The following is a 25,589-nucleotide window of genomic DNA, read 5'->3' on the forward strand; positions in this document are numbered from 1 at the left end:
ACATTTTATTTAGTATTTATTTCCACTGCTCTTATGATCTGATTTTAAATTTTATTCATTTTATTGTATTTTACCCTGTGTCGTACGCTCACATGATCATGTGCAATACTATCCTCTGCAATACGTTGTTCTTGCCCTTTGAATCACCTTTTGTTGACAGGTGTGTGATATATGACTGGTTTGTGCTTGTTATGTATTTGTTGTGTATGTGCAGCTGCACTTTTAGCCCAAGACAAATTTCCTTCGGGGCAATAAGGTTCATCCCATCTCATCTCTTTTCCAAGCATTCGAGTAAATTTTATCTCATCTTTTTTAAAAATATCTTCAAAAAATAAAATAAAATTCTTAGAATAATCATACAAAGGTAAAAACTGTTATTCCTCCTTGTACATGAACATAATATGACAAAAATTAGATTAATGTCCAAATTAAATTAATATTCATTCAGAATAGTTTGCTTTTATTCACATTTTTGAGGAAAATTGTCTGTTTGATTTGAAATCATTAGCTGAATATTTTCTTACCTGAAGCCTAAATGATAAAATGTCATAAATACAGCTTCTTGATATTTTAGTTCAGAATTTTCTGCTTCTGAATTTAAAAGAAAGACCATGTACTTGTAAAATCTTGATTTGTGTCGGCGTTCAGCTAAAGCTTTATGGTTGTAACATTATGCTCTCCACCATAACAGTGATGAATTCTGCATAGCAAAAGACAGCTGATATACAATCATTTTATACAACCGTCAAACTTCTGACATCACAGTAACTCTCTCTGTCATGGTGACAGATATCTTCCAAAACCCAAATAGTTCACAAACGGAAAAGACGAGAGTAAGTGGTGTTATTGGTACTGATGCTGTTGTCACCGTACAGCTGTAAGGGCTTGATAAAAGGCTGCAGATGAACGAATGAGTTTTTATATTTCAGATTGCATGCATGGGAAGGGACATCTAGATACAGGGCCAAGGATAAAACCCTGGTTGTGTCTCTGCAGGATAAGAATCTGTGCTCTGTGGAGCCAATCTTTTAATCTGTGTCTTTCATGGCACAGGTGCAGAGATGGAGTGCTTGTGTTAAGAATAAATTAATTGATACGAGGATGGATGAACGAATTCACAGATCGTAGTTCATGCTTTGGTAAAAGCTGGATGTTTGTTTGGAAATCAATTTCCAGAGGTGCCTGCTTGCTCAGCTAAATGATGGAAGTGTCCATCTGGCAATGGAAGCCACTTAGGTGACTCCATTGCATCACCCCTCTCTTATTCAGTGCTGGGCGGAAAAACAATCCAATGCCTGCATTTTGCCTTCTTTATCCGAGTTGATTTCGATAATCACAAGAACAGAAGGTTTCAAGTCTGTGTCCTGTGCTGAAAAATGGTGTTTATGGTGAAGCAGCTGTTTCACTGGGACTACAAGGGATGAAAACTGGATAAAACAACCTCACAAAAACCAAAAACAGAAAAAACTTCCACAAACATTCATGTGTGTCTTTACGACAGTTTGAAAAAAAAAGCAACTACTTCTCTGACAAGTTGTCAAATGCAGTTGAAAGTTCTGGAAAACAGCAAATATGTTTCCCTTGAGTTAGGATTATAAAAGACTGGCAAATTTTCAATTTGTCTGAAGGATATTTTGTGTATGTGTTTGATTTTCAAATTAAAATGCAGTTTAACCCTTGAATCACAAAAATATGTGCATTTAAACGACATGTCTCTAAATAAAGGCAAACATTCCATCATTTATATGAGTTGGAAACTGAAAACAATAAAAAATGTTGGATTTTTAACTTTCTGATGGTCCTTTAACTGCTCATATGTGATGTATAGTGTCCACTCTAAACTTAAAATGACTTTTTGTCACAACCACTTTATTCTACGTCTTCAAAAAAATCATTCAATCTGAAAAAAAAGATGCTCTCCTCTGTACAAACATGAAGCTGTTGGTGAATCAGCTGTGACCAACTGTCATGTGACAAAAAATTTGAGGACTTTTCGGCTGAACTGAATGCTATATTTATGGAACCAAACTAAACATGTAAGCGGCAAAATATCTATAATATACAGAGCCGGTTGGTAACACGAGTGGGCACTTGGAAAAATGTTGTACGTGTTAATTCTAGTTTTTAGATGGTCTGCAAAATAAATTATTTAGCTTTTTTTGTTGTTCTTCTTTTTCTGATTTTGGCATAACTGTGTGATATTACACGGGAGATATTTTTTTCTTCCAAATATGGTATTGCTAATTCTATAGAGATGCAGGACTTCACATTGAAGCGAAAATGAGCCCTCATGATTTGAAATGTGACAGAAACAAAAATCGCCCAGACTCTGCTTGGAGTTCAGTGTTAATTCCAGTTAATAATATGTTTTTGTGAGTTGGCGCTTTGAAATGAATAAAAAATATCTTTAAAGTGATCTACTAAACCCTACTGGCTGTCTTTAAGCTAGCAGGCAAACAAACACAAGTTTTGCTTTGTCCTATTGGTTTGTCTAATGAATAAATCACAATTAGGTCATGTTTTGGCTTCAAATATAATTTGTGAGATGTACCAGCCATTGTTACTGAGAACAAAAAAGTTTGCTTCCTTCGCAGCTCCCAGCAAAAATACTTTTTGAGTCACCTATCTTGCAAAACGGAGACAACTAAGGCACTAGAAACAAGACAGGAGGCGACTTCCAGCTGAGCCCTTGGAATCACACTGTAACGTATCATATCTCAGCCTTGTGTTTTTTGAGGACAGAGTGATAAGGGCTTGGTTGGGGGCTGTATTCAGGGCAAGCTAAGATCCACAGAGAATTTTTAGCCTCATTTTCTGACCGGCCAGCTCCCAGGCCTATTTAATATTTCACAGCTCCCTCTGAAATGGAGGAGAATGCACCTAATTAAGTGTGAACAATAAATTGGCTATAACCAATTCTCTGCAGCGCATATACGGTCGGTATAGGCGTTTGATCATCCAGCCAGGTCTCTGAATGTGTGTGTCTCCTGAATTGCCGTGTGCATTTAGATGCATGAAATTACAGTATGACGTGATTCATCCATGACAAACATGAACTTTGAAGTGCTGAATCGCCGGCCGGCTGTCAGTGACCTCAAACTCCGCTGTTGGTCTCAGAGGAGGAAGATTGGTTCGCTTTGAAAGAGCGCAGAAATAAAGGCATGAGAGCATGCTATAGCCATATATGAAGATTAATTTGACAGGCAAACACACACACGCAGCCATGTGAACAGTGTGCTGTAAACATTTATCATTGTATCAAACCAAAAGTCTCCAGAGAAGAGGTGTCCTTGTGAAAGGAATAGTGGAACTCAGTTAGATGGGAAATGCTCTGCCTGGTATTGAAACATTATTTCTGTCATCTGTTTTTGTATTTTTGCAATATTTGCCGATACTTTAAAAAAACAAATAGTGTTTAACTGACTATTTCTTGTATCCTAAACAATTCCAGAGCTTCTAAAAGCCCTATCTCCCCACTGCAAGGTGGCAATGGTTCAGTCTGTTCCTGCAGATGGGTCTCCTTAGACCGCTAAATGTACTGCCTCAAGGTGATGACTGGGACTTCATATGAACTTTTTAGCAATAGAAAATAAACCTGTCCTCTAGAAAGAGAAAAGAGACAAAACTATCAGAGGAAAACAGCTGATACAAAACCAGCTGTGCAGCAGCGTTCAGAATGATTTGACCCTGACATGTAACAAAGCTCTTTTTATAACAGTTAGCTTGCTGATGAATGGAATGAAGAAGCTCTGCATTTAGTTTCAAAATAACTGCAGAGAGTAAATCAGGGTTTCCCCATGATTCAGATCTTTATAATGAACAATATCCTGAGTAATACATTTTGCAACCCTATTAGTTTGTTGTAGTTTTAATTAGTTTTGCTTATGGAAATATGCCTCGCGGCTTCAGAAAAGTTTAGGTGAAACTGAGTGATTATTTAATGTGACTTGTTTGAGAGTGATTGTGCCTTTAGTTTTAATACTCCTGCACCCTGTTTGGTATGGATTCAGCCACCTTGCATGGAACGTACCTTGGAAGTTTTATTAGGTGACGACTGGGTTAGCACTTGTTGGATGCTTACGCAATTTAATTCTGCTAAGACATGATTCCGGTGAGGTCAAATTTGAGAGTACTTTATCATGAAATATAGCAATACTTTCCACTTTTGTCGTCTCATGCTCAGGGTGGCTTCACAGTGAAGCCTCAGTAGGTTAAGAAAAGATGTAGAGCTCACAGATTTATGAGTTTTCAGACTCTTAAACTGCATTTAAAACACTTCATTACTGTTGACCTTCATGAATACTTGTTGGTTTAGTTATTCATACAGGTGTGACGATGGATGAATTAAAGGGGAAAAACTGTTCTCCTATGCTCCTATGTCCCTATATGCTTCTGCTGTTATCATTAATCACCATGAACCGGTGAGTTCCAGTTTGCAAAGCTACCCAGGATGACTTTCAAGACAGAATGATGCTTTGGTTTGTGTCTCGCCGGCTCAAAAACGTGTCATAGAAGATGTGATATTTCAAAGACGACAAAGGTGCAAACTGTAGCTGCACTACACTCCAGAGACAATTAGATATCCATGCTTAATGCTCATTTAAGGTTTTTAGTGGGGCTCCCAACCGTTTGTACTTGTGTTGCTGTTAATGTCTGGTTTTGACCCCTCATCAAAGGATGCATGTCTTTAAATTGTGTGCAATTCAACTGAAGAGTGATTTCCCCTTTCACAGTGTTTCATTTAAATAATTGGAATACTAATTTGAGGCCTGGGGATGTAAACTCTAAGTATTCATTAGAGGAGAAAGAACAGTTATCTTTTTGTGGAGAAGAATTCTTTCTTTCTTTTTTTTTTCTTATTTTGAACCTTGGTAAATATCTCACAACCCAAAAAAAAAATAGTTGTTTCCAGATCCCCTGAACTGAAACTAAATACCTAATGTATCCTGTGGGTGGTTTAAACAGCTAAAATATGTGAGCTCATTAAAGCTCTAACTAGAGTTTTAGAGTTGCTCTAATCTAAATACAATGTTTTTCTCTGCCTGCAATCAATAGTAGGCATAAGAAAAGATGAAAAAAGGCAATCCCACAAATACAACTGTTCAAAACAATACAAAAAAAGATAAAAATTAATAAATCATAACACAACTTACATGATCCTGTACCTTTCCTACTGTAAATATGACATTTTCATTTTATATTTTTAATGCAATCTGGACAACTTATGAGAGAGACACATTAATAAACAGCAAAAGAACCAGAGTGAAGTAATAAGCAGAGACTGAAATGCTGTGACTTGTTGTCCCTTTGAGTTTAGCCCTTTAACCTGCAGAAACACAAAATATGCCAGCAGGTTTGACAAGCATGCTATCGTTTAAAAAATCCCTAAAAATTAGGACATTTAGCAGAGTCAAAACTGTAAAAACAGAAAGCATCACTGGATTTCTTGGCTTTCTGAAGATCCATAAACTTAATGTGTTTGACCTAACGAAAATAAACAGCTTAATATTTAGTGATATATCTCATGAAATTACTTTATTTTATGCGTTCAGTATCAAAATTTGCCGAATAAACAAACCCTGACATAATCAAGAAGCCATCAGTGACACAGCTGCAGCCAATGAAAATCAAGGACTTTTGAGCTGACCTGCAGGCTGTGTTTACACAAAACAGATAGGGGATAAGAATGGTTAACATGTAGAGTAATAAAATACTTATAGTATGTAGAATCACCTGTAGGCACAGATGTTGTACATATTCGTTCCAGGCTTTTAATTTTTTAATAAAATAAATAATTCAAGAACTTCAGCTTTCTTTTTTTTCTTCTTTTTTTTTAATGATTTATAGCATTATAACTTCGCTATACTGCACAGAGGACATTTTGAGTTCTCTCTACTCCTTGTGATGGATACGAGATCACCTTGATGTATCACCTTTATTAGGCCTCCCTAACTGCTATATGCCTAGCAAAATAAAGCACACTTCATCTTAAAGTTGGAAAAACACAGCATCAGCCACTAACAGGAACACGGGTCTATATATATATATATATATATATTATTTCTTAGGGTGTGTTAGTGATATGAGGCCTCAGAAGGGGCTGTAATCTAGGAAGTTTAAATGGGATTCTTTCTAATTTATCGCTCCGGGTGGACAGCACACCAACATATCTGCGCACACATAGAAACACACACTGACAACGACTCCCCTGGTCTTGGCAGCAGATGCAGGCCTGTCCAGATGAACTGTTATTGATGGAGGGATGTATCATCCTCCCTCCCACTGTCTCTGACACACTGCATTGATGGAGTAAGCTGCTGCACAGGCCAAGTACAACCAGTGTGATATGTCTGGGAGGTACCAGGCCATATGTTGAGTCATTTCTCACAAGGAACTAAAAGACTATACTTTTTTCACAGCAGTATAACTAATAAGATGTGATAGAAGTTAGAAAATGTCTCGTGAAAATAAAAATAAATAAGCAAAATTGCATTCTGTGCCATTTAAAGTTTGATGCCCTTTTCCATAGCTGGTAACGATATACCTATTTTAGGAAGCAATAGTTTGAAGGAATATCTGTCTCTTGAGTCCAATAGTCCACTATAATCAAACTCTATTTAGTTTCTCATTTTCCTTTATTTCTGTCCATTTATTTAAGACTAATGTGCTTTTCTGTTCCAAATTGGAAGTGTGTGATTAGTCCCGTAGCTCGACAGAAAACTCATAACAACCTGCGGTGATATTTTAGCTTTCAGTGCGGCAGGTCAACTTCAATATTTCTCCCTTTAGTCTCCCCTGCATGCCGTTTCACAAAGTGCATTTTAGCAAAAGACAAAGTGCCGGCGTTAATGTGCTGTAATTACAGATGAAGGTGGATTGTGAGGCAGACTGCCATCTACTGGCTTATAAAGCAGGCCCCCCTCACCCACCTAACCTCACCCCAGTCAATCTTACCCGTCCTAACTCCCACTCAAGAAGGCAATTATACAGGAGGTAGACACAGTTCATACACACACATTTTGGAACCACCAGATGTAAGCACACATTCAGCCCCGAGGCTGTGTAAGGAACACAAAAAAAACCCATCCTCCTACTGCCTATTAACAGCCTTTTTCAATATTTAGCATGGCAGTCATTTACTTTGCTAAGCGTCACATAATCTGCATCCATCCACTCATTTGTTCCTTTTCTGTGCCCAGTCATTCACCATTCAGGGTCACTGGTAACTGCATACAGGTCTTAGTAATTTGCTGCTTGAATGTTAGACCAACAATAACAGAACTGAAGCCATTGTTGCTGATGCGGAGGTGAAGCAAGCTCAGCATTTGTTACCCCACTGGTCTGAAATTTCACAAGAGTCAACTGCTTAGCGTGAGCCGTCAAACAGGAGGTCCACTCGGTTATTTACACAGACATTAAACACTCTGCCTAACCAAAATATTAGCTTGAAGCACTTTAAAGAATCACTGAGCATTGATTTTTTTTCCTCATAAAAACCATCATTTCTAGAAGCATGCAGACAGCAATCACATGTGCCATAAACTCAAAGAAAGAAAATCAAAATGATGTCCTGCTTCAGTTGTATGGCATGCTTGCTTTATTTTGAAAATCTGACTAATGTATGTGCAATTGTAATATAAAAACCTGAGTTAAAAAGCCAAATGAGTTAGTTATTCAGGCCAGAATCACTCCAGGTTTGATCTCATGACCAGGTTGTGTGTTTAAAAATAACTTTTTACAAATGTTTTTCAAGTCAAAATCAAATCAGCAGCCTGTTTATGTAACACTACATATCCAAACACTTGTACAGTGTGTATACATGGTAGGATATGGCTCGGATGGATAGATAAATATGTGAGATACATTTAGAAACAGCTGATCCATACATGTGGAGCAGACATTGCACTCATCAGTAAACATGTGGACAATATTCCAGAGTAAGAAAACAGATTCTAAACTCCCCACCATGTGAACATCAACATGTTTCGTGCCTGTGATCCGTCGGACGCATCGAGGATCTCCAAGCAGGAAGCTTTTATATGGTAATGAATTCGATTGGACCGATGCGCGCACCAATCAGGAGCGTTTGATTTATGTTTAAGGGACTGTTGAGAGGCGCAGTCGCTTGGCAACCGCCTAATGAAATGTACGAACAGTGGCTATTAAAAACAGCGACCTTAGAAACCTCTCTTGCCTCATGATGCGACTGTTTCCAAAAGATGCCAGGAGAGAAACGCACGATTAAATCCGATCCACTCAGTTTTACATCAACTGTCTGGTTGAAAAACGGAGTGATGTTGGAGGTGAACGTGTGAAGTGTCGTGATTCAGATTTCGTGAGAAGAAAAAAAATGTTCACAAGCAGCTGTCAGTGCTTCACGGTATCGCGTTAATCCTCCATAGCCACGTTAAAGCGTGTGTGCGTGACGATCAGTCTGAATGTGAGGAGCCTAAGCTGTTCTAGAGGAGCCAACAATGGATGAACATCGCTCCTCCACAGCTCAAAAAAGATGTGACATGGGTAGTCTGCACACTGAAAAAGATCACAATCTCAGCAAGTCATACAGCTCAGTTAATGTGGCGACATAGGTTGAATGTATTTGCTTACTGGTGGCCTTTAAAGCGACGTTTAATTATAGAGGTGTTGGCTGAAATCAGGCACAATGAGTTACTTTAGGAAAAAAATCATTGGGTTTTAAAGAGAGACGGATGAAAAGAAGTACCGGGATCGATATTTTGCAGTGTAGTCTGTTTGATCTGCGAATCTGAAGGAATGAAAATGGGATGGATGTGACTGACTGTTACTGTGGAAACCAACTTTCCCCTGCCTACACGATGCTCGTCCATCCTCAACTAGCAGCTCACAGTCTCGATCTGTTTGCTGACAGAATGTAGATTAGTCAGCTCAGATCATCTCCATCCTAACAGCTGATACATTTTTATCCAAACTCGTGTGGTCAACAAAGCAAAAAACGTGGGAAAAGCGATCGTGAATGACGTGGGAGCTCACAAGAAAGCTATTTCTTGAGAAAAAAAGGACTGGAAATATGTTTGTGACTTACAGCAATTGGTAACAGCAAAGCTGTTCGCCACTTCCAGATTGTCAATGTGAGGCGTCAGTCTGAATTCCGAGGTGCCAAACTGAACCATTCCTATCCGAAATGCGCTGTACTCTTGATCTGCGCCCCTTGGAAAAAGTCCCCCTGAAATCAACGCAAGATATCAATTACACTTGGAAAAAAATCGAAATGGAAACACACATTTTTACGCAGATTCTCAGGTTTTTACGCACAGAAGTCTTTCCGGCTAATTCGCCTTTTTCGTTTAAACTGAAAGCTACTTACCAATCTGCACACTGGGTGAGCCTCCAAGAGCGCATCCCCATAAAACCAGGAGAACTGAAACGGATAAATTCAGTATCTTTTCCATGTCCACAGTTTAGGTGTCCACATCCACCAGGGGAGTCTGCTATTCCGCTTTCTCTCCAGAGGTGTTAGATCCGACTCATATTGGGGACCTTCGATCTTACGGAGAAAAAAAAAAGATCTGCAGTAAAGGACCGTTTTCTGCAGGTGGCCGTAGCAGTGAAAGGACAGGCAGTGAAGGAATGGTCGCTTGTCTTGTAGCTCTGCTGTCTCTTCCTCCGCTCCTCCTCGTCGCTCCTCTCCGGCCGGCAGCTGATTCCTCCTCTGAACGCACAGGGACACTGCGCGTCTCCGCTCGGCGCGCCGGAGATCTTCTCAGCATCACACCCACAAGTGAGGAATGTTAATGAGAAGGCGGACAGAGACGAAAAGAGCCGAGAGTCATCCAGTTGGTGGCAAGAGCGCGCCCTGAATGAATGCTGTAGTCTAAGGGATAGAGTATGTGCTTTGTTTTTACAAGCTATAAGGCATGAAACCCCTGGATGTTGTTGTTTCAGAACATCCTAGTGTCATTATTTCAACCTTCATTTTTTGGAGAACCATTTTCCAAAGGTTTCTTGTCACAAAAAAGTTATATTGTAGAGCTTTTGTTCACAAAAATGGACATTCTTTCCTTATTTGAGTCCCTTAAGTCAGTGTTCCAATAATAACACTTACAAGGAGTAGATTCTTGTATACCATTTTGCACTTCAGCAACACAATACCAGACTTCTAGTGTCCAGAGTCCTCAACCCTTGACTGCATATGAACTGATTGCTTCACATTTCATGTATTTAATTGATGGCCCCATACAAAGTTCAAACAACATGAACCACAACCCAAAAGATAGTAAATTTTTAGTGATAAAAGCAGCAAATGGAGAAGTTTTACTGAAGTTTTTGTGTCATGTTTGCATGAAAAATGAGTGAACCAGTGAAATGATGATCAAAACTCTTGATTGACTTCCCGTTGACTGGTTAATCAATCAATCTGTGTTCAATTTTGAGTGATCAGGAAGGAAAAAATACTCTCTTAAGACTGATTCAAGAGCTCAAGTGGGTTTTGGAATTAAACCTTTGATCTTGAAACAGCATATATGTGTCTTTAGTGTGCACTCAGTGGAGAATATTGTGTAAAAAACATTCTTCCAACAGTGTATTTGACACTTGAAGACATTTGTGATACAGAAGCACTTACCATTTTATTCTTAATCCATTAATAATAATAATAATAATGATAATAATAATAACAATAATAACAATAATAATAATAATAATAATAATAATAATAATAATAATAATAATAATAGTAATAATAATAGTAATAATAATAGTAATAATAATAGGTGATTCCTTGTGCTGCAAACCAATTTGAAGAGTCTGCATTTCATTTCAATGTATTTATTTCATTTAATTTAAGTTTCTGCTATGTGAGAAAAACATGCAATGGCAAATGACTGAACACATTTACAATATTTACAAGATTGTTTTGTATAAATGACAAGGAAAAAAACCCTTCAGTGTTTTCTTGGTGGCTTGAGAAGCAAGCCTCCTCCACATTTCTTACTGAGAAAACTCATCAAGTGCATCAGCTGGAGACCATCACTCATGCCCTCCAGGAAAAACCATCAAATGAATCTCCTCTTTAACTTTGATCTAGTGCTTATTTCCACCCTCTGCATACAAATGCAATGCAAATATGTGCCTGGTCCTGGCTGCCATTATGAATAGGGTTAAATGGAGGAGAGCTTGCCTCACAGCCAGCAGGAAATAAGTGGCAATCCTGTCCCCTGATTTTATGATATGCATATCTCAGGCTGCACCGACAGATGTATATTAATCATTGGCGGTGTGAGATAGCAGTCTGGGAGCAAACTAATGAGGCTGAGAGTGAGTGGGAGCTGAGGGTGCTGGCAGCTAGAAGCAACAGTTTGTCAGATTTCAGCACCACGGACAGCACATCACATGTAACACTGGCTCCTATGGAGAGACGCTTTAGTACCACGAGAACACTTACGGCAATATATCACACCTTTTTTCATTTTGCCCATCATTTCAATTGATTATGATAATGTTTTCACTAAATGACCCTCTAAAATCTGAGAGCAATGCTACGCTGTCAGATGTGATGCAGCCATAAAAGAAAGGCTGTAACCAAGTCAAAGGTAAACAAGCTCATCTCAACCACTTTATTTTGAAACATAGCTAAAATAAATAAAAGCACCTGAAATACTTGAATTAGTTCATCATACACAGACAAAAAGCAGTGTGTGCACAGCTACAAGAAGTTTAGTAGGTTGTAGCTGGAGTAGAAATTAGACTGTAATCCTGAATTTAGCCTGTTGTGTCCATCATTTTTGATTCATTTTTCAAAAATAATCTGAGGATTGTTTTTTGGAGATAAAAATTATTTTATTAGGTGCTGATTAAGAGGCAGAGCCTCACTAGCACTGCAGTTAAATTATCCTTATGGCAGCTAGTCAGCTAGCATGACTTTTACCAATTAAAATCATATTTTAATTCAAATATTACTCCATTTTCCAATCAAAATTTCAAATCTATCCCTAACCCTAACCCTCTCATGTAAATTATATGACCTCTTTATTAAAAGTAATGGCTTAAAAGCATAACCCCAAACCATAGGTGACTTCATTTTACAGGTATATGGTCTACAAACTATGTAACTTTATACAAAAAACATGTAAAAATGATACATATTTGTCAATATTTGTCAACAGAAAACACTGCAGTTCAGCATATATGAAGAATACTTTAAAGTTTCAGACAATAAATATATGAGAAATGCACATTTTCTGTTGCAGTCAGTGTTATGGTGCGAATAACAAAGTATCATTTCAATATGTACCACTACATGTATGTAGATACTGAGAACAAGATAGTGATGGAATCAGTAGTGATTTAATTATTACAGGGTATGTATGAGGAGTAACCTGAACATTAAAAAGGAACCTAGAAAAAATGTATAATTATGTAACTAACTCTGGTTAAGTAGAAATCCTCTTGCTGGCAAAATAAATTGCACACTCAACTCCTAGTGTTACACAGGCTCACATATGTTCATCAGTTTGACCTTGTCTGGAGGTTCTGCCATGCATGGATTCACTCTGCTGCCGCTCGACCGAAATGCAATTTCAGTTTGATTATCTTACAGCACATTTCGCAGTGTACTGAATTTACAACCTGTGCAATAGTTTAACTGTGACAATGCTGCAAAGGGTCCTAATGAGTTTTAAGGGCTGGAATGAGAGTAGCTCATAATCACATCATGACCACACTGGCTGTTTAAGAGTGTTTACCTTTGTGTCAATTTACACAAATAAGCCACAAGAGTGAGGTGAGAATTTTATGCTAAATGAAAATATTTTGTAAAAACCCAACACTGTAAGGCTTGTAAAGCAAAAAGCTGGTTTAAAAAAAAAAAAAAAAAAAAAAAAAAAAAAACAATTCAATGACCTTTTGAGAAATATTTAACCACTCAGGTTTGTTTGTCCCAGAAATCCTGTGCAACTGCTTCCTGGAGAGTATTTACATTCCTGGCATTTAGTGGAAGCTTTTATCTAGAGAGGTTTACAATGGTTAGCATTTTAATGTCTCACTCATGGCCACTTCAGGTAGACACCTAGCTGGTGATGGACAAACTGGCTGCAGGGATCTGACACGTGACCTTTCAGCAGCAGAATATTTACCTTTAATTGTTTTCTATAGGTGTTTCTCCACCATCGGTTATCTGGGTGTGCTTTCTTCTGTACATATTGTTTTATTCCACATTTGAAATTATCTTCCACGTTTAGACTGACCTTTAAAAATGGGTTTGTGGAGAATCTCAAGAGACTTGCAATCCTACATTTTTAACCAAATATTAAATAGAAATTGGGTGAATCCGCTTGGGTAAATACGCAAGATAATAAAAGGCCAAAAGACGCTTCGGAGCAGCATGAATTTGAAGGTTCTATAATCAGTTTTCATGACTTAGAAACTATTCTTATGAATGTGCAGCTGTGTGTGCCACTGGTTTTTCTTTCTGTCTTAATTTTCTTCCAGATGGCTGCAGACTGTTCCAGCTTGCACTAAGCAAGAATCAAGGGAGATAGTTCAGACATGCCTGCACTCAAACACAGTGCTGTCAGATTCATAAATATGAGAGAAAGTCTCCCAGCCAGCTAAATCACATTTCTATTGAGAAGACCTGGGTTTAAAATCATGAAGCGACAGTCTCCACCACCAACCCAGTGTGCCGCCCCCGGGCTACCTTGTGCAGTGTGAAAAATTAAACGCCAACAGACAGAGGAAGTGTTCCAAGACCACAACTGGGCAGCACACTGTAAGATTTGAAATATATCACAAGAAAGAGTGCATGCAAGGTTCTAGCAATTCAAAAATGTGTGCATTACTGCCTAGTTTTTTTTTTTGTGTAATGTTCATTTCAATCTATTAAATAATTGCGTGGTAATTTGATTGAAGCCACCATGTCCAATACTTCTTTATATGGGAAATATTTTTATTATCTTGTGGAAACACTGATGCCAAGTGCATGATACTGTTATTCAGTTGAGCTGCAAGCGGGATGCAGTAGATTGTATGCAACAGATGCAGTAGATTATGTCAGCTATAGCCAGGGCAGCCAGCAAAGACGAGCAGAACAAAGATGAGGAATGTCAGGAACATGGGGCTGCACTGTGGCTTGGTGGTTAGCGCTGTTGCTTTGCAGCTAGAACATCCCCGGTTTGTGTCCTGGACTGTGCCTGGGATATTTCTATGTGGACTTTGCATGTTCTTCCTGTGCAGCATGGGTTTGTCCGTGGTAGTGTGGCCGAGCGGTCTAAGGCACTGGATTAAGGCTCCAGTCTCTTTGAGGGCGTGGGTTCGAATCCCACTGCTGCCATTACTTTGTTGTTGCTAGGCACTGCTCTCCATGTACCAAGTCAAATGTCTTGTGTGTGCTCACTTGGCAATAAAGACCAAATAAATAATAAAGACAGTCCAAAAATATGATGAGGTTAATTGATAATGCTAAATTTTCCGTAGATATGAGTGTGCTTGTTTTTCTCTATATGTAGCCCTGTGATAGACTGGCAACCTGTCCAGGATGTCCTCTGCCTTCACCCTAAGTCAGCTGGGACAGACTCCAGCCCCCCTGTGACCCCAATGAGGATTAAGTGGTGTATGGATAATAGATGGATGTCAAACATGATCATCAGCCATGTTTACAGGATTTATTTTTATTTGTACTAAAAATCATCTCACAGTATTCCCTTACTTACGACTAACTCTAAGAATTGCACCTGGAAGCTATGACTGGCATGTAAAAACAGAACAAATGCAGCATGAAAACAACACTAATTATTCACACTTCTCTGTGTTGTCTCAGTTGATCAGAAAAATAGAAATCAGCAGCAGCGTCTCTGCGACTTACAGCGGCTGCTGACGTGACAGTGACTGGAGTGCTGTTTGAGCTTACAGTAAGGAGGTGATGCGAATACAGAACGAGGCCTTTAGACGCACAGAAGTTGCTAAGCCAAGCATATCCTGCCATTAGAACAGTTTTGGGGAGTTAAACCTGCAGGGATCGGTCCCAAGGTCAGGAAGAGTGCTGAGACTGGACACTTTGGCTGCATCAGCTTGCGTCAATAGCTTTCAATCTATACAGTTGTGCGCTGAGCTGCTTTTATATTTGACCTCTAAAACACAGTTGCAGCCTTGGATTAAATGAGAGGCTCCAAAGTAATAATGTAAAAACCCACTCAGTCCTTGTATATATGGGTTGTATCAAAGTATTAGCTTTAAAGGATGTTATTAAGGGAAAATAATCAAAGGTTTTTATTTTAGCTGTGAGTCACAGCTCTTTTAAAAATAGCATAGAGTTACGACATTTTTTTAAATCATTTTTGCCCTCAAACTAGGCTTCCTGGTGTGAAAATGTGTAACATGAAGAAGAGCTGGACGGTTAGGCATTTAGAAAGATGAGAGAATTGTGGATAAATTTTAAAAAATTAATAGAAAATATATGTTAAAACACAGTACAATGTATTAGCAGCATTCTTTAACTGACTCTGTTAATATCCGGCCAAAGGATAGCAGTTGGAAATATGTCTTTTGTCTGGGTTGTCACACATACAGGGATCTTTATTTTTAAGTGCATTGTTCCTCTGAAAGATAAATAAACAACAACAAAAGTTAGAGAAAGAACATGGTTCTTGAAAACAAAGTAATCTGTCTCAGGATGAATGAGGTAAATGGATGAGGTTTCCAGCAGTCTGAGATGAGTATTTTATGTCCTGGGTGTGTTTTTGTTTCATTTTGTCTCTTACTAATGATATATCCTCGTGAAACTCTTGCTGCTTGATGGTTTCCATGTTTCCATCTGAACAGAAATTGTTTTATGATGCATATCAATTTAAAATACCAGTTTCATAACTGATATGTAAACGCAACAGCAACAATGGATACTTAAAAATAATAACATGGTTCAGGATTGAAAATCTGATTATAATTAAGGAACCTGCGTCGATTGCATTGTCTAGCCTATTTTATGCTCATTTAATTTCCATTCTTTTAATTTTTTCCATCCCCTCCGCTCTATTTCCTCCACTATCGGGCTTTTCTGATTTGATTGTATTTCACCTTCACCATTCCATCCCTGTCCCTCTTCGCTCTATCTTTTCTCTGGTTTGCGCAGAACTAACGTTAATGACAGGACCCACGTTCACGGCTGTTTCACAGATTGGTTCAGTCTGGCTGGAACTGAGCTTTTGGCCACTTTGACCTCTGACAGCAAATGGCATCCTCCACACCTTCTAGACTTTCACATTTACAGCCCTGCCAAAAATCTTCCACCATACAGCCATGGTGCCTGTGAGCGTTCTGGAAAATTGTGGCTGACCTGAAAACTTGCTGTGGCATTTGGGGAAAAAAAAGAAGCTTATTATGTTTCAGGCTTGAGCCAAAAAGTAGTTCTTAAAAAAATCCTTCATAAGACTGAAAACGTGACAGTAAACAAACAAGCAGGAAACACACATAATGTACATAAAGCATGTACTTACTGCGCTTAACATTAATCACTATCCAGTAAAACTATGAAAGTGATTCTATGACAGAACAATTTGACCGATTCTGATTTTAATGCAGATCATGACGTTGGGCTGAGGCAGAAATGCTATTTTCCTGACAAGGAAATCATTTTTTACAATGTATTTCTTTTATCTGAGGGCTTGGAGGCGGTTGTAAACACCCAACGCTGATGTGTGAAAGCCTTCCTTGCAGTAAACGAGCTTCCAATAAGCCTCGCTGCCTCTCCTCCCCCACTGTTCCCCCGCTAATCATTGCCTGACTGTCATGGTGGTTGTCTTGGTGGCTTGGGTGGATGCCTGGTGAGAGGTCATGTTGGATTAGAAAGCACCCTGTGTGATATAGGTTACTGCACTGTGCTACTAGCAGGGTGCTGGGTTGCAGGGGTGGAGCATACACAACACGCACACACAAACACACACATAGTCAGAGTCACACCTGCATTTTGATACATCTACTGTCCTGATGCGATGAATTTAATCATTAAACGCTTTTATATTGTCGCCTTTCATCACTGGCGACCTATTATAGGATTATTGTAATGTTTTATATAATTTGTTGCAGACAACAGACTCATCTAATAGCTTTATATGTAAAATGTTGCAAGATTTAAAGACAAATCTTCCAAATGTTTTTGATATTACTAATGTAATGTACCATCATCAGTAAAAATGTCTTAAAATGGTGGTTTCTGTACAAAGCAGAGGAAATTCCTCGTGCTTATACCTGTATTACAGCAAAAAAAAAAATCTGCCTCCTTATCTTGGCAGAGCCACTACCATCCTGTCCACAGGACCTGGCATTACATCTGTTTTTCCTCCCAGGAGGGCATTTTATCTCCTCATTACATTAAACAAATATGGAAGTGGCCATTGGGGGGCACTGCAATGCAAAATCTCTCTCTTTTGAGATTCACTCGGAGCTGAAATGAGTCTTCAGATCTGTCAAACTGACCACAGATGCATATGTTTTTACTAATGTGTAAAACTGTACTTCTCTTGATGATTCATGTCTCATCTACGAATGAAGAGGTTGTTTTCCACCTGATTCTAGTCTCTGTTTGAGTCCAATTCTGTGTCACAGGCTGGTTTTTTGTAGTGACAGACAAAAATTCTTTCCCGTGTCTGTAACCATGGCAGCCACAGAGAGCAAGAGAGAGAGAGGGAAAAAAGTCTTGTTTTCTCATTTTGTGCTAACCAGAAAGAAAAAAAAAAGGAGTCACAGCAATGACAATTTCGCTCTGCTTTGCATGAGCAATCCTGGCTCAAACGGCTTCAAACTTCATTAATATGACCCTATTGTCATGACATGAGGTCGGCATCTATCTTGCTTCATAAAGTCGGAGACAGATTTCATATGAGGAGTCTCGCAATGATAGTCGGGGGTCATTTTCCAAAGCAGGTTTGCATGAATAATTGATGGCTGGTTTGGCAGATTAGGAGAGGTCAAGCCTCTGTGGAAGAAACAGCTGTTGTGTGATGTGCAGGATACACATGAACAGTGCAAAGCGGAAGATGCTGTGAATTTTAGTCCCATTGTAAGTCAGTTCAGATACATGCAACCAAGCTGGTAACCCCCAGCGCTGCTTCCTTAGTGTTCACTGTTAAAAAAAAAAAAAAAAAAAAAAAAAAAAAAACACGAATGATGGACGGTTTAATTCAAACCTTTGAGTTTATCTTTAATCACATCAAATGGTGAAACAGCATTTGATCGTTTATTTTCGTTTGTAAATTTCACAAACACACGGTCACAGTTCACCGGTGACCCGTTTACACACGCTACAGGTGGAAAGTGTCAAACGTTACATTGGCTGGAGGAGTGGCAGTGTCACATGACCATCTGGACAGGAAGAGGAGTGTTTCACGTATCCACGTATCTTCTCAAGAGCAAATCATAAGAATAATAAAATTTAATAAATATTTTCTATGTATTTATACTTTATCTTCATATACATGCAATATATATATATTTTTTTAACATGCAAGGTAATTACAATGTTACACTTTGCATTGAAGCTTGAAGAAAGCATCTTAACTCATTAAACTTGCGAGCACACTCCCACCGGGCGAGGGGTGAAAAATCAAATACCTATTTACAAATGCTCTTCTAAAGCTCTTTTCAGCTCCATTCTTAAGCAATCAATCTTTGTGGATATGTTTACACGCCAATTATTAGTTATATCTGCGATCCTGTATTAGCCATTCAAGTACCACTATTAATAAGTAATATATATTTGAAAACAAGATGCTATATATTCTTTTTTTTTTGGAAAGATAAGAAATATTTAATTGTAATCATTTCTGAATACATAAATGATAATAGTTGCCTTTTTTGTGTGAAGTGAAATATAATAATCGTAATAATAACACGTGGTAATTTTATGTTTTTCTCAGTAATTGTTTCATATGAAAACACATTTCTCAGTGTTCACTTTGGAGTCTTTGAATGTAATTCTGATCAGTAAAGAATTCATGAGAGTGTTGGGTTACTAATAGAAGATAATTTCAAGATAATAATCACAAGTATATGGACCAGTAAATCACATTAAAGAAAAGGAAGGAGAAAGGAAAGAGGGCTCTGGCGTAAAGGTCGATTCTTTTGGCAGCAGAGGGAATGACTGGTTTGGGAGGAGGAGGTTTCTTGTTGTTCTTAGCCTGGGATTTGCCGAGAGCCGAGCCAGTGTCGATGGGCTTCCCATAGCAGTCAAAGTTTGACAGTTCAAAGTCCCGTGGGAGCGATCCCACAATGCTGAAGTCATTGGTCCGCAGGTCTGACTTAGAAGTGCACACCTTCTTGCAGCGGGTCTCGGCCACCTGGGTTCAAGAGAGAATCATGAAGACAAAGTAGACAGGTTATTCAATCCGGCGCTATGTCATTCCAAAATACATTTATTTATGTGAAACATACGAGCTGAGATAAGGTTCGACGAATACTCCGAAAGTGCTGCTGGCAGCCCTCGAGGCAGAGTAGCCGAACCAAAGTAGTTTAAAACTGGCTGACTGAACAACAGACAGACTTTGCAGTCCATAGAGGCTTACATTACTCTACAGGTACTACAAAGATTATTAAATCCTGCAAATCGCACTCCAGTTTCAAATGTCTGTCCTATAAATGCAGCACTGTATACTCCAATCAGCCACAACATTAAAACCGCTAACAGGTAAAAGTGAATGAACTAGATTCTGGACTAGACTGTCTGCAAGCGACTGAAGATGATTTAACCTTCAGTTTCTGCTTTGTAAAAAAACTGTTTGTCTATTTGTGAAAATGCAAAAAAAAAAAAAAAAAAAAAAAAAAAGGTAAAAATTGGAGATATCACTGTCTTTTTTTCTCATCCAGACCACATTGAACCAGGTTCGGATCAAAAACCAGTGGGCTTAGGTGGGTCAAATCTTGAATAGATTGTCGGACAAAAGATAAAGGCTCTATAAAACAGAATTTTTGATATGGAAAAACATTATTTTTTGTGTTAGACTGTAAAAACGTGGAGATTATAGTGTATTTTTTTGCATCTGGACCACTTTAGTCCAGGTTCAGATCAATAGCCAGTGAGCTTAGGTGGTTAAAATCTGGGGTAGATCACATTTTTGTACCAACAGAGTTTTCACTGATACAAACCTAATCCATGAATGTCCCATCCAGCAACCCAGTAGACCCAAGGGATCCACTGCCGATGTCCCAGGATTAGACATAACAAGACACCCATAGAGGTCCCATATTTATGTGACAGTGGTCAGAGCCTTTTTGGCAGGAGGTGTGGGTAGTTTTAATGTTGTGGTCGATTACTGGAGGACTATGGTACAAATTAAACAAAGGCGGGTGCAGATTTCAAACAACAGAAGGAGAAGTGGCGCATTTTTCCACCATTTGTGAGATAAAGTTGGACAGAACAGACAGAACACATCTGTGACCTCAGATTAACTCATTTTGCGCATTCTGTTCTCATGCCTGCTTGTCACCAACCTCAGTTCTGATTGCACAATCTGTCACTCTCCACTTGTTCAGTAGCTGCCATCAGTGTTTTCCAATCACCTCCCGTCACCTGAGCCCCACATCCACCTGCACACCTGCCTCTCATTGCTTTATTTTCCACCCAGTAGTGGCTCCTTTTCTCTCTCTCTCTCGTGATTGTGCTTGGAAGCCTTGCGTCCCACATCTTGGACCAGATCCTGCCTTCCTGTTTCACACCTGCCTTTTCCTGTGTTTGTTTGTGTTAGCCTTTGCTGATTTACTAATTGTTTGTGACTTTGGCTCTGAAACCCGACTAAGTAAACATTCTTTGAGTGTCTTTTCAACTGCAAGGTTGTCGTCAGGGCAATATGAGAGCATAAACCTCCGTCTATTACCTCTAATTTCTCCTGTCTAGAAACATTACATGGCACAAACAACGGAAAATCAATTAATCAACCGCTCCACTTAGCGCATGCAAATTCTGAGACAGGAGTGCTGCATTGTTAAATGAGGTGAAACTCTTTTTACTGTTTCAACGGCACCAATCCTCCATCTTAGAGCAGAACAGACGTGTCGTCATTCATTTCAAGAATTCACATCACATCCATTTACTGTTGTCTGCTCTTTCTGCCTCTCAGTCTCTTCAACAGGTAAATCCACTGCATGCATGTACAGACACCTAGATGCATCAACGTGTGCATAAGAACACAACAGATGGCACCGACAGGCTCTGCTGACTGAGCATTTTTAGACACACATACACAAAAAGACACACACACACACACACACACACACACACACACACACACACACACACACAGATTTGGTGCTTTGACAAGTGAAGCTGCATTTCAACATGAAAGAAAAGGTGTACTCTTCTCTTCTATTACAAAATGTTGTCCAGCAGTTTGTCTCTGGTTTACATCTATGTTCTTCCTATATGTTTGTTGCCTCTAAACTACACAAATCCTCATGAAACATTTCTGACTCTGCAATTTTTCCACTATCTAGCATTGGCAAAAACATAACCGAATGCTCTTCTGACTACTGTTTGACACATAACAAAGAGGTCTGCACACATACAGTGACTATGATGTTACATCCATGCTGCATGTAGGTTTTGTCTGAACCGAGAGCAACATTCAAATGAGGCTGTTTAATATGGTTGGACTCGATTGAAAACAGACTACACTTTGAAGACACAGTAAAAGAGCTGTTTGATCCTGAAGCTTGGACAGAACTCTGCTGATAAATCAAAACTACTGCTATTTTAAGAGGAAAAATAAAGCTTTGGAGCCAAAATTAGATTTACTTTGTACCCCTCAATGTTGCCTAATATGGTTGTTCTCTCATCTGGGGTCTTGTAACCCCCCTACACCCTCTACATGCTATCACAACCTGTGCTTATACAAAACAATCTGCAGACGGATTTGGTTTAATGTCATCCAAAAAATCCCTTTCATCGACTTCCCTGAAGGCCTGCAGGGTGAACAGGATCTAATCAGTCTATGGATGCTTACTCACTGAAGTCATTAAGCTCATTAAAGCTTCATTATTTTGATTTGGTTTTGACAAGAAAACCCATTAAACCTCAGTGGAATAATGTAATCCTCACAAACCAAATGTGGTTCGGACTAACATAGATTCAGAGGTAAATTAATTTCAATTAGGCATACAATTGGAAGGCCCATACAACATCCTGTTTGCCTGATGGCGTGCATGCAAGTGTGGGACTTGAGTCCTGACTGAGCTGTGTGTATTTGCGTGTTAAAGACAAAGCCAGTTTTTAATGACTTGATGTCCCTGTTTTGCATGTAGATTGGATCTCAGTGCTTCAGAGTTACAAAACTACCAGGGGACGTTTGATCTGGAGTTTCTATTTTGGCATTCGACTGTGTTGCTGTGGATGAGTGGTTTATATAGAATCATACGTGGACACACAGGCATACAGCATATGCTCACAACAACAAAAATGCACCATCTTTGAAATGTTTCAACAATTAATTGGAGGATCAATATCCAAGGGGACTACATTTATGCTTTTGTTACGCTTATGATTGTTATCGATCGCACAAGATCAGCTTCCACAAGGCAAAATGGATCTGAAGTTAAGTCACACGTGGCATTAACTATCCCTGATCTTATCCTGATGGGTGAAGCAGTTATCAAACCATACAGCATGAACACTGCTAGTTTTCATGGGGTCAGATAGCTGTTGACTACACCACATGTCCACTGTTTGCTAGTTGCACTCATTCATGCTGCTTTAGCTGCAATTCAGTATAACTATTGTAAAGATTCACACAACAATAAGGAGGATGACCTGATACAGAAGAGAAAGTTTAATATCTTCTTTTCTTTAGAAACATTAGATTTTTTTGGCATTTTTCTGGGAGAGGAGTATGACAACAAAGATCAATGACTGGAACTAAAACTGCTGATAATCTTGAGGATGCGTACAAAATGCGTCTGCGCATTCTGGTCTGATGTATGTTAAATCATGCAATACATTAATGGTGACAAACAGATACACTCACGGAAGGTATCAAGCTAGATTCACTGACGTGTAAGGTGCTGACATGAAGCGGCGTCCCTCCGGTCCCGTTGACCGTGTTGTTCCTGGCAGCGGGGCTCTTTCCCGCAGCTTTCTCCTTGGATGCCATCTTGGCTTTCTCCGCCTCTATGCGCTTTGGGCTGTTGAGCATCACTTGAACCACAGCGTACTCCACCAGCGAGGCGAAACCAAACAGCAGGCAAGCAATGAGCCAGATGTCGATGGCCTTGACGTAGGACACTTTGGGCAGCTCTGAAGCCAAGGAGGTGCACTCGGAAGACAAAGAGAGCACCGAGAGGATGCCTGAATAGAGAGGGAGGGAGCACAAGTAACCTTGTCAGTCATCAAAATGAGAGAAAGACCAGGAATGAACATTTGTCTCAGTTGAACCACAAGGGGAGTGTGAATGCACCCAAGACGCACTGGAGGATGCACTGAGGTTTTCATCGATGACTCCACCCTGAGAGGCCTGCATGTAGCCACATTCTTTTAGTGGTGTGTTGTTAATGTGTCCCTGGTGATACTGAAGGACTAATCAACTAACGTCCATTGCAGAGGAGAAAGTACGTATTCTACACAGCAACAGTGTCACAACAGAGTGTTACAACAGGCAACAAAAGGCAAAATGGTTCTTCTAGAATCCAATGTTGGATAGTACAACCTCAGTCAAGTATTGCTGCTGCTGCTACAATTCTTTTGTCAATACAAAGCAAATACCTAAAATAAAGGAATTTTATCAAATGTAATCCTTTTTTAATTAACATAAGCAGCCATGTAATATTTTTACCCAAATTAAGCATTTTTAATTATGTAAAAACTGTATCTGATCAAAGGATCACCAGTGCAAAACAAATATGAAGAGACATGTCATGTCCATTTTTGAAACTACACAGTTTTTATATTTGGTGCTACGGGAGCATTTTGGTCTGTTCCAACAAAGATTTGAGGATTATTTAAGTCCAACTACGATTCATTTGCATGACAGTCCTTGTATAGTCGAGATGTTTGTTTCCACTGAAATGCATTTAATCAAACTACTGCTGAGGGTAACAAAACTGATACATGTTCAGTTCAATGCAAAAAAAAGCAAAACAAAAAAAAAAACAAAAACAGAATGAGTTATTCTCCCAATCTGCAAAAGGTTGGAACAAAATTCTCACATCCACAAAGGGTTTCTGAGAACATAACTGGAATTAGGCTTCATGACTCTTCATTTAGATCTTTTATTAGGACATCTCCGTGAGCTCAGACAGCCTCTAATGAGAGAGTAATTTTAAATTGTTTTTATCTCAGATACCCAACAGGATTACAGGTTAGAGATTTCCCCTTCACATCAGCAGCTCTTTCAGGCTACAGCAGAAATAATTACAGCAACTCTTATGAGAGTATTCTAACAACCAATGAAGGGCTTCACACTTCTTTTTCTTGCAGTAATGCTGCTTCAGAGAGACAATAAACCCATATAAATGACCAATGGGTTTCGCTTCCAGGCTTCATTATGGTCACTCATCAAGGAAAGGGTCACAGAGCGTTCAGGATTTCTAATCTCTTTCACATCCTGTGCTAAATATTTCTATTATGTAATGGTAAACTAATTTGTACTGTTTTACTGAGAAAAAAACATACTGAGTGTACAAAAAACACACATTATCAGTTGAATGAATACATGAACGGATATCTGCACATGCACACTGATACACAAACGTGCATGAATGTTACACACACACACAGACACACACACACAGAACGTAACACAATAAATGCGAGTGGTCTCACACCTGGGTGCTGACTGACCTGGACTGATCCCATTTAGAGAGAAGTCAGATGAGGCTGCCAGGAGTTGGAGTGATGATGGAATGGAAGTGGTGATAAAGAACTGGAGGGAGGATGGAGAAGAGGAGGTAGTGGAGGACTGAAGAAGGATAACAATGAATTATCTTTTCCATGCAGCCCTGTATACACACACACACACACACACACACACACACATATAGGTTCCAGTGTGATACTGTAGTGACACTGACATATTACACATGAGGTGAATTATGGAGGAGGAGGAAAACAATATGAAAGGAAATGGACCTTTTTCTAGCAAGCACAAGAAGAGCCTCCTTGTAGAAAATACATGAATATGTATCAAGCAAAAACGAGCATATTAAGATGCCATGGCCACTAATTCTTATTCATTTCCATGAAATATGATGTCCCACTGGGCAGTTTTCTACACACTATAGTCGCCAATTACTTGCTAGGATGGACTGAAGGATCTGAAATACTTGATTGTTATATATATACTTGATTAATATGCTGTGCAAATAATTGATCATTCACTAGACATCAACAAGCCAGAGAGGTTAATGAGATCCTTGTAGGTAAGGTTTGGAGGGTGGTGGCTTCCTCTTCATAGTTCAATGACTAACAAGACAAGAAAAGTGAAAAGGAACATTTTAAACAGGTAGTCCTCTGTAACGCAAGCTACAACCTTTACCATATTTGGCAAACTGCTGATTACTTACAGTAGATGGTACTTTACAGCTTTGCATTCAGGACTTCAACATCAACTTGGGAAATGAACTGGAGATGGACTTTGTAAATA

The 25,589-nt window shown here is 39.0% G+C and overlaps 2 protein-coding genes and 1 non-coding gene across 9 annotated transcripts in view; 1 reads left to right on the forward strand and 2 right to left on the reverse strand.

Moving 5' to 3' along the window:
- Nucleotides 1-9,727, reverse strand: part of gria2b (glutamate receptor, ionotropic, AMPA 2b) — a 54,090-nt gene extending 44,363 nt beyond the window's left edge. For 3 of the 6 annotated variants that reach the window (XM_023279875.3, XM_023279873.3, XM_023279872.3), the window contains exons 1-2: nucleotides 9,344-9,727; nucleotides 9,062-9,202 (exon numbers count right to left, since the gene is read on the reverse strand). In XM_023279875.3, coding sequence (XP_023135643.2) covers nucleotides 9,062-9,202; nucleotides 9,344-9,428 — 226 coding nt within the window. In that variant the 5' untranslated portion in view covers nucleotides 9,429-9,727. The remainder of the gene's footprint in view (nucleotides 1-9,061; nucleotides 9,203-9,343) is intronic. The other 3 variants (XM_023279871.3, XM_023279870.3, XR_008603715.1) reach the window with 2 other exon arrangements.
- A 4,496-nt stretch (nucleotides 9,728-14,223) lies between these two features.
- trnal-aag (transfer RNA leucine (anticodon AAG)) lies at nucleotides 14,224-14,305 on the forward strand. The gene has a single exon. It is a non-coding gene; the product is annotated as a tRNA-Leu (tRNA).
- A 3,830-nt stretch (nucleotides 14,306-18,135) lies between these two features.
- Nucleotides 18,136-25,589, reverse strand: part of glrbb (glycine receptor, beta b) — a 28,107-nt gene continuing 20,653 nt past the window's right edge. Inside the window, exons 9-10 of one of the 2 annotated variants that reach the window (XM_055016858.1) lie at nucleotides 22,977-23,296; nucleotides 18,136-19,301 (exon numbers count right to left, since the gene is read on the reverse strand). In XM_055016858.1, the coding sequence (XP_054872833.1) occupies nucleotides 19,005-19,301; nucleotides 22,977-23,296 (617 nt within the window). In that variant the 3' untranslated portion in view covers nucleotides 18,136-19,004. The remainder of the gene's footprint in view (nucleotides 19,302-22,976; nucleotides 23,297-25,589) is intronic. The other variant, XM_023279878.3, reaches the window with a different exon arrangement.

The sequence above is a fragment of the Amphiprion ocellaris genome, chromosome 13 (assembly GCF_022539595.1).
Source record: "Amphiprion ocellaris isolate individual 3 ecotype Okinawa chromosome 13, ASM2253959v1, whole genome shotgun sequence".
NCBI lineage: Eukaryota > Metazoa > Chordata > Actinopteri > Pomacentridae > Amphiprion > Amphiprion ocellaris.